Here is a 10263-nt window from a genome sequence, read left to right as displayed (position 1 = left end):
GCAGAAAAATGATTCATATTTTACATGCACACTTATGTAGGGTATAAAAGCATTTATTTCACAAAAAAATAATGTTCTCACAGTGTTAAAGTTTTGATTGCATTGTGGGACCTCCCACATCAGTACACTCGACACTTGCAGATATCAATGGGACAATTGTTTTATACTCTTTATGCAAAAAAAAAGACAATTAAATGTACAAAAAAATCCCTCACCATGTTATATGGTTACACCTAGCTGCCACTTATAATTCTTGTAGAATTAAATGACATTTTTTAAGCAATTATCTGAAATATTTAGTGTTTTACCTCTTTATCTATGTCTACGCATTATATGTCTCCATTTTGTAGTGTGCAATATTGTGGCATCTGCATAGTTACATATATGCTTCAGTATCATCAGGATAGACAAGTCTGCTTATGACAAGCAAATACACAAAATATAATAACATGAACCATTACTAGTAAGCCAAACAAAGTTAGGAACTAGACATTTTGAAATCTAGTAGTAGTAGTAGTAGTAGTAGTAGTAGTAGTTCTTGACTTGCTTTTATGCACAAGTGCACATTTTATGCACATCTACATTTTTCTGTGCAAACATAGGCATAACAATAACTTTCATGACGTTAATAACATCCAAACCTCCAGTTTCAATTAACAAATAAACGAAAAAGAATCATGTTTACAATAAGATTAGGCCTTGATATAAAAAAGTATTCAATTATATAATGCTTGATCTATTCAACACCCCACACAACAATATAAAAAAAAAATCATAAACCAAAGAAATACAGTAGTGGCCAAAAGTGATATCTGGAGGGGATTGATTTGGGGATTTGTCTTTAATGACCCTACAAGTTTGATTAAACCATACAAATATGAGGAAAATATTTTATATTTTTATTTTAAACATGAGGGAAGAATAAATACTTGGTTAAGGTATTTATCTGACAAAAATCTTTTGGCAAAAAAGGGGTAAACTACAGCTACAGGTTTTATTTTCAGCTCGCAGGAAAAATAATCAGTTATTAATATTTTGCTGGTTCGCTCTTGTATTAGCATGTGTTCACAATTTCTTTGTATGACAGGCTGGCCAAAAATTATGTCTGCATAATTTGGTATGTTACATTATGTTATAACAAATAACACAATTGACTAAAATCACAATCTCTTAATAATTTGAATAAAAGGTGAAGATGTCCATTTTCCTAGGCCAGAAATCACTTTTGGCCCCTACTATTGTATAAGGTGAAATATCATTTTGGGATTCATAAATGGTTTTACTTTAAAGTGCTTGAATCACATCAATTAAAAAAAAAGTATGAATACACCACTCCTTCATTGATTCAACATAATAAACATAAGATATTGGAAAAATTATTGTTTTCTTGCATGGAAAAAAATATAAATTACTAAAGAACAGAACTTCCAATATTTTGATCATGACACCAAAACTGGATTAATTTATCTTTCAGTAAAAAAAGACAGATGGGAACACAATGCAAATGCCTTTACATTAGAAGAAAACAACATATTTATCATATTTAATATTTCAACAGCACAGTGCCTCTGTTGAATCAAGACTCAATATTCTCAAAGTGAATGCAGCACCTGGTGTGGGGATATTTATCTGGTGTAATAAACTCTGTAATAGACAACCTTTGGCCTCCAGAGGGAGTAGGAATTGTCAAATTTCAGAAGATGAACTCCCTCACCAGGATATTGGTGGCTGCCTGCGTAAACTTCCTCGTGGCTGTCACGACGGGAAACAGGAACCACCTCATTTACCAGTGGACGTCTACCCTGTTCTGTCAGTTTCTCTCCTTCAGCGGGTGCTGTGCCTTTAATTGAGATCATTGAATTTAGTTAATTATAATTATGAAATAATATTTTATTCACGTGTCTAAGAAATCCACCATCTTACCTTCATTAGTGTCAGTAGTAGCTTCTCCTTCATTATTGCTGCTTGTTGGAATGGTCAAGTCCTTCCACTCAAAGTACAGCCCAAAACCAATATCGTAGTGATCGGTGGCAAATTCCCAAAACAGGTGTGAGCCATCCTGATGAGTGGGCACCCGTACTGTCAACACCTCCCCTCGGCCCACTGTGATCACAGATTCTTCATCGTGCAACACCTTTTCCTTAAACTCCTTAATCTGAGGCCGTGTCCACATAGAGGGAGCAATGATAGGTGCTTCTACATTCATGAAAGAAAAAAAATGTGAAAGGAAGGAAGTAATGTGACTACTATATGCTTGAATAAACTTAAAACAAGTATATATGTATATACACACAGTGCTTAACAAATGTATTAGATCATAATAAAGAAAAAACACAATTTTTTTGTCACTTATTGCAAATAACAAATTGAAACAACTATAGTCTTTATTCACACATAACCAAAAAAAACATAATATTTTGTATGGCATCCTTTGGCCTTGGTAACAGGCATTATTGCTGACTTAGTTTTTATGAACTTTTTCCACAGTCTCTATTGTTATTGACTTCCAAATAGTTTCTAGTTGTTCCCAAAGACTTGCGTTTGATGAAATTTTTGAGCGATCTATATTTGAATCCACTAAATCCCAAATTTGTTCAACAGGATTCAAGTCCGGACTTTGACGTGGCCAACTGTGACTAAAGAGCTTACACATACTGGTGGATTAACCATTACAGAACAACAAAACAACAACAAAATAATTTTGGTAATCACCAATACTATTAGTTTAGGGCAGCTGTGGCACAAACCTGACATTGGGTGGTGGTCTAATACATTTGTGTATATATATATATATACACACACATACAGTTTGGGGTTGTTTATTTAAACAATGTTTTTTTTCCTGACGACAAAGCTGAATTTTCAGCATCATTACTCCAGTCTTCCGTGTCACATTATCTTTCAGAAATTATTCTAATATGCTGATTTGCTGCTCAAGAAACATATATGATTATCATCAATATAAAAAAAAAAAAACGTAATGGGTTTTTTCAGGATTCTTTGATGAAATAGAAAAGTTCAAAAGAACAGTATTTATCTTTACTCTTACTTTTGATCAATTTAATGCATCCTTGCTGAATAAAAATATAAATTTCTTCAAAAAAACTATCTTACTGAACCTAAACTAAAAGAAAATTGTTTTACAATATTTATTATTTTGCAATTATATTTTAATTATATTTTATTACTGTATGCAAAAATAAATAAAAAATAAATAAATACATAATATTAATATAAAAAACTCAAATAATAATGATGCACAGCACCAAATCATCATATTAGAATGATTTATGAATGATCCTGTGACACTGAAGACTGGAGTCATGATGCTGAAAAATTCAGCTTTGCATCACAGAAATAAATTACATGTATAATATATTAAAATAGAAAACAAACCATTTTAAATATTAATCATATTTCACAAAATTATTGCTTCACTGTTAACTTTTGATCAAATTAATTCAGTGTTGGTAGGCACTAGGCAAGAAAAAAAAATTATTCCCAACTTAATTATTCAAATTGTGGTGTATAATTTTCTTAGCTGCAAACGGAAAATAAAAATAGACAAGAACTTGCATAGTTTGATAAAACATACCATCTGTTTTCCCTTCTACAAACAAATGGAAGGATTTTGAGTCTGTCTGTTCCTGATTCTCTAATGAATTTGATTGGCTGTTGGGGTTGCAGATGGGCACTGCTTCATTTGAGACCAGAGCAGCAAGATCTTCTGACGTTTGAGTCGCATTTGAGTCTTCCGGCTGCTTCTGCGAGGACATCTGAAATCACACAGAAGAAACCTAAGACCAGGACCCTGATCAAAAGTTTCCTTGAATCTACTCACAGACTTTACAGAAATGTCTCCAGTCGTGCTTGTACCTGCTGTAAGCGGAGTGCCTGGTGGATGTATTGTTGGTAGTGCTGTTCCTGCAGCTGTCTGATGAGTAACTGCTGCTGGTCTGGATTGTCTGGATACTGCTGTTTGGCATACTGCTGAAACTGCACTGCCGTTTGTGCATTCAGAACAGCCATGATCTGCTGTCTGTGCACACAGATGGTTATACGAGTTAACAACACATTTACAGCAGCAGTCATCCCTACAGAAACAACACAGCACTGAAACTCTCACACTGATTCATTGGTTCTTAAATAAATTTAGCAGCACATCAGTTTTCAACGTTGATAATAACAAGAAATTATGGTTACACTTTAATTTAAGGTGTCTTTGTTACACTGTGATTAAACATTTAAGTACTGAGTCATATTAAGTAACTATATTTATTTTACAGTGTCCTTGTTATGTTACATGTACTTACCATAGCAATAACAGTAAATGATGCATAATTACATGCAACTAACCCTCAACCAAATCCTATAGTAAGTACATGTAGTTAATTAATATTACTCGGTACTTAAATATATAATTACACTGTAACAATGACCTTAAAATAAAGTGTAACCTGTTTTTCTTTTTTTGTAAAGTTAGATTCATGTAATTATGCATAATTTATAGCTATATCCATAGTAACTGCATGTAACATGTAACAATGACACTGTAAAATAAAGTGTTACTGAAATGTTTCTTGAGCTCCAAATATTAACGGATTATCAGACACTGATGCTGAAAATACAGCTTTGCCATCGGATTAAATGACATTTTAAAATATATTAAAATAGAAAACAATATTTTTTAACTGTAATGTAATTCTGATCTGTAATGTAACTATATTATTATTCAAATAAATGCAGCCTTAGCCTTAGTTCAGCATAAGAGATTTCCTTCAAATTCTATTTATCTGTCTGTCTGGGATTCTCAGGAAAGTGAACCCATTCGTTGAATATCAGCAAGTTACCAGCACTCACTTTTGCTGCTCTATATGTAACCTCTCAGCCTCTTCTTTTCTTCTCTGTTCCTCCTCTTTTATCCTCCTCTCCTCTTCTTCTCTCCGTCGTGCTTCCTCTTCCAGCCGCCGTCGCTCCTGCTCTTCTCTCTCCAGTCTGAGACGTTCTTCCTCTTCTCTTCTAAACACACACACATACAGAATAAAAAGGGCTTCCTACAAATCTTAAAATACTACATTATGAGAACCTTCAGTAACTATAACTAATACAGAACGTACTGTCTCTTCTCTTGTTCCTCCTTCTCAATCTTATGTGATGTCACATATGGTGCAAACAGAGGACAACAGGAGTTCAGAAGCTTCACAAAGTCCTCCATGGCATCCTCTTTGGCCATGCTGCCAAGCCGTAGCCATTCTTTCCTGAGAAATGCAGTGATAAAGCGTCTATAGACATTGTAGGTTTGTGCAATATGACATCCAAGTCTTCATGAAATCGAAATGGACAATTATTTTTTATTATTATTGAGCCCCTAATAGAAAAAACTATTTCAACTTCCATTTCATGCTGAATAGTATAATATATATATATATATATATATATATATATATATATATATATATATATATATATATATATATATATATATATACACACACACATACACACGTTACATTTATATGCATAATACATGTATCATGCTACCAAATATGTGTATGTATGTATCCTCTGTTACCTTCTGTCATTTCCCAGCACGTCAAAAAACCCAATTTCTGGACATGCTTCTGGGTTATAAGGGCCAAGAGTGATTTGCTTATATAGTGCAACCAAGCGGAGGTTTTCTTCATATGTTGTGTTGAAGGCTTTCCCATTCATGTCTGTGTGGGACAAATCATGTAGAAAATCATAATAGAGAAATGACTCTAATCTGGGAGAACCTGAATCCCAATTATTATAAATGGCAGTTTCTGAATGGGTGGAGTTATTATTACAATGTATCAAAGGCAATGAGTAACATAAAATGGACTTTAATTTTGTTTTGCTAGTGCTACCAAAAAAAGAAACTTAAAGAGACACGACTGCAGGTTGTGACGGGACAGAATAAAGTTGTAAACATTTGCAGAAAATGGAAAGAGAAAGTCTAGTCTAGGCTACTTCATTATCAGTACCTTTAAAGAATTTCAGCGCAAGTCTGAAGAGCTCCTCTAAAGGAAAACCCCAGTTTCTCTCCAAACTCCAAGACTTCTGATTTTCTTCATTATCCTCACACGATTTATGGTCTTCCTCAGTGGCGGGCGCGTGAGTTTCGGTGTTAATACCGTTCTCGCAGGTTTTATCGATCCTCTCGCTGCCATGTTCTTCTCTGTCAAACTCCATCATGTCAAACTGTCAATACGAGCTGCTGCTGCTGTCACAGGTGGCCACGTAGCGCAGAAAACACTTCTCTTCCGTATATTCCCACCGGAAATCCCGGATATTTGTGTGATTTTCAGCTCATTGAAACCGCGTTCACTTTTTAGTTACGTCTGTAACTGCGCAGATAAAACCCCAAATGTTCTCCGACAAATTTTCGCTTCGTTTTAAGGCTAAGATGTCATTTTGACATGAACATTACCTGAGCATACGTTGGCTGACCTGACTCAAGAAGTCGTAATGCTGCTAGTAAACTGAACCACATTTTCCTTCAAAGCACTCTGACTTAATATTTAATTACATTTTTAAATAGTTTTCTAGTCACACAGTTGATATTAACTACCAACATTCTGAAGTATTTTGTACAGTTTTTTATTTAGTAGCTACATAAAACTATATATTTTCATAAATGTTTTAATGTTAATATTTAACTGAATTCGCGTTGTTAATGTAATTTGTTAAACAGTTTGAAGTTTTCATCTGTGTATGGGAGGCTTGTGGTTTAAAGCCTTTTTTTATTGTTCTTCAGGCTAAGTAAATACATACATTTCGGCAAGGAAAAATATCCCTTCAAAACCCTGAACCACCAAGAAACGTTGGTTTGGTAATTATTTAAAATGTATTTAAAGCATTTAAAAATCAAACACTTTTTTTTACTTTTATTTCACAGCATTTTTACCAAACTGCAAATTAAAGTGAATCTCACCATTGTTTAAAGGGATTCATCCAAAAATATGAAAATATTCTGTCATCATTTACTCAACCTTAAGTTATGAATTTCTTTCTTCTGCTGAACACAAAATATTATATATTTAAAGAACATGGGTATATTAAACAGTGGATGGGCCCCATTGACTTAGATCGGAAAAAAATACCATGGGAATCAATGGGGCTCATCAACTGTTTGGTTACCGACATTTTTCAAAATATCTTCTTTTGTGTTCAGCAGAAGAAAGGAATTCATATAGGCTTGTACCAACTTGAGGGCAAGTAAATGATGACATAACTTTCATTTCTGGAAGAACTATCCCTTTAAATACATGCAAATTACCACCCAAAGGCAAGCGGACCTCATGAAAAACTGGAAAGCCCAGAATTTTAACAGAAACTAGGGTTTCCAGTCTGTCATGTTTTAACAAAAAAAAGTGGATCTGGCAAGCTTTTGTCCTGTGTGATTTTGCCAACAGGCATTCTCTTCCATGCAAACTGAGTGTTTAATCCTCTCCTTTACACTTACAAATTGAAGTCATTGCATCAGGCTTTCAAACGGCACCCTCTTCTGCCATCACAGACCTCCACAGCAACAATGAAGTGATTGGAATGAGTTCATGGAGCAAAAAGAATGTCCAGAGTTTCTCAAGATTCTACTGAATACATAGTCACTCTCAGGGGACAGAGCTTTTCAGACAAACACCATGATAAAAACCTTAATAAGGTATCAGCCTTAATCAGAACTGTATGTAAGAATAGACTTTTATTTCATATTGTTAAGTGTTTCGAAATTATATACATTTTTTCAAATATATAAAATCCTTCATCAACAATAACTCTTAAATCTTTGAGGAACTCATCATAATTTGGAACAAGATACAACATTGAGCCTACATATGAATATGCAGTCATCTCATTATGACTAATTGAATTAAATTAATATGACAACAGTCTAACCTGAATCATAAATACTATTTGTATTGCAATAAACCATAATTTAATACAATTGTCATAAGTACATTAACATTCTATATTATATTGGTATTTACCAAACAGGAAACATTCTCAGAACTTCAGCTAACATTTTGGCAAGGTTCTTTTAGTTCCTTCTGTAACATTAATAGAATGTTTGTTTAAAGTTTTCTGATATTTAATGTTCTCAAAACCTTAGCACAAAAATGTTATGTATACATTGATCGTGGATGTGGAGCATTTTTCTGAAATGTTTTAGTTAGATACCTTTTCAAATGCTACCAATTTTCAAAAATAAACATTTTCATAATGTGTGAAGATTGATCAAATGGAATGTTTCCTTAACGTTCACATACAAATTTGGAATACATTTTAAAAACTGGACGTTTTGTTTTAAAGTTTTATTTCTGGGAACTTAAAGGTATAGTTCACCCAAAAATGAAAATTCTTTCCTCATTTTCTCACCCTCATGTTGTTCCAAACCTGTATGAGTTTCTTTGTTCTGCTGAACACAAAAGAAGATATTTTGAAGAATGTTTGTAACCAATCAGATAGAGCAACCATTGACTACCATAGTAGGGGAAAAAATACTATGGTAGTCAATGGTTGCTTGGATCTCCTTGGTTACAAAGATACTTCAAAATATCTTCTTTTGTGTTCAGCAGAACAAAGAAACTCATACAGGTTTGGAACAACTTGAGGGTGAGTAAATGATGACAGGATTTTCATTTTTGGGTGAACTATCCCTTTAATGGGGACATTAACCTTCATAAAACCTATTTTTGTTAGCTGGAGGGTATTAGTATTTAAAGTGGTACTAAGCATTTTTATATATAAGCATCTCATTCCAGCGTAATCATTTAGGAACTTTGCTGCCGTACCATGGGTAGAGCAGGCGCAAAGATATTACGCAGCGCCTGAAAATAGTCCCGGGCTAGCACGCTCTCTTTGCAAGCAGGTTGTCACGTTGGTTATGTTGACAGAAGTAAGCCTATTTTCAGGTGCTGCGTAATATCATTGCGCCTGCTGCACCCAGATTATTAAGCAGGAATGAGAGAAGGGTTCCTAGCCATATCGGTCTAGAAAATCGCAACTTTTCATTTTCCGTCGGTCTTAGTACACGATGTAACTATACACATCACAACATGTAAATAGGAAAATGTTGGTGTTATTTTGTCACTGATTGAGCAGTAGGCTAGCTGGAGCCGTTTACCTCCAGTTTTTGTGCTAAGCTAGGCTAGCGGTGGGTGCGTCAGACAGAGTTAATGCACGCACGGAGATGAGAATGGTATGTATGGATTTATATTACTCTGGGGGATACGGTGAATAAGCTAAAGTCCCAAAAAGTCGGCGTGTTCCTTTAAAGGCTTAGTTCACCCAAAAATGAAAATGTTGTCATTAATTACTCACCCTCGTGTCATAAGACCTTCATTCATCTTCGAAACACAAATGAAGATATTTTTGATGAAATCCGAGAGCTCTCTGACCCCTCCATAGACAGCAATGTAATTAACACTTTCAAGGCCCAGAAAGGTAGTAGGCCTACTCGACAACTCGATAGCACAAGAGTCCAACTAACGTACACATTACAATTATGACAAGATTAGAGGGTTATATCGATCACGAAAAGAAGACCCAAAGGAAACAAACATATATTAGAAGTATATTATCTTTAGGGTTGGGTATCGTTTGGGTTTTTTTCGATTCCGGTGCCAAACCGATACTTTTAAAACGGTTCCGGTGCCTAAACGGTGCCTGAACCGATACTTTTTTTTTTTTTTAAAGGCCACCAAACGAGGTGGATGACATTAAATGGCTTTTTATTTATTTATTTATTTATTTATTTATTTATTTATTTATTTATTTATTTATTTATTTATTTATTTATTTATTTATTTATTTATTTATTTATTTATTTATTTATTTATTTATTTATTTATTTATTTATTTATTTATTTATTTATTATTTAAATTGAACCATTTATTAAAAGTTTAATGTATACTTAAATGTATGAATATAAATAAATACAAAACACAATTTACTTATTTACAAATTATAATTGACATATTTACAAATTCACAGTAAAACCTAAGCCACCCAACTACAACAAGCCTAATATAACTCTAAACAGTTACAGTAATAACAGCAGTCGTCTGTATTCTTGCTCTGCTACAAACCAGCTTCGAGCTTCAGCTTTATTTTGAAATATGATCATATTCTCTGGCTAAATATTTTAGAACACATCGCCTTAATGTTTCCATGGTGACGCGTCATGTTTCTCACATGACACACAGCAGCCGCAATAGCGCTGACAGCTCAGCTGTATCGGG

The 10263-nt window shown here is 33.9% G+C and overlaps 1 protein-coding gene across 1 annotated transcript; it reads right to left on the bottom strand.

Moving 5' to 3' along the window:
- Positions 1-37: 37 nt before the first annotated feature.
- On the bottom strand, positions 38-6483 carry LOC307136064 (Golgi resident protein GCP60). Its single transcript, XM_079832815.1, has 8 exons — positions 6006-6483; positions 5573-5714; positions 5118-5258; positions 4861-5019; positions 3877-4039; positions 3596-3776; positions 1924-2196; positions 38-1840 (listed from the first exon to the last, which is right to left on the bottom strand). The coding sequence occupies exons 1-8, from the start codon at positions 6214-6216 to the stop codon at positions 1626-1628; spliced, it is 1485 nt and encodes a 494-aa protein (XP_079688941.1). The 5' UTR covers positions 6217-6483; the 3' UTR covers positions 38-1625.
- Positions 6484-10263: the final 3780 nt, after the last annotated feature.

This window comes from Gobio gobio, assembly GCF_949357685.1.
Source record: "Gobio gobio genome assembly, chromosome: 13".
In the NCBI taxonomy this organism is placed as follows: Eukaryota; Metazoa; Chordata; class Actinopteri; order Cypriniformes; family Gobionidae; genus Gobio; species Gobio gobio.
The sequence above is the reverse complement of the archived record's forward strand: the minus strand, read 5'-3'. Positions and strand labels throughout refer to the sequence as shown.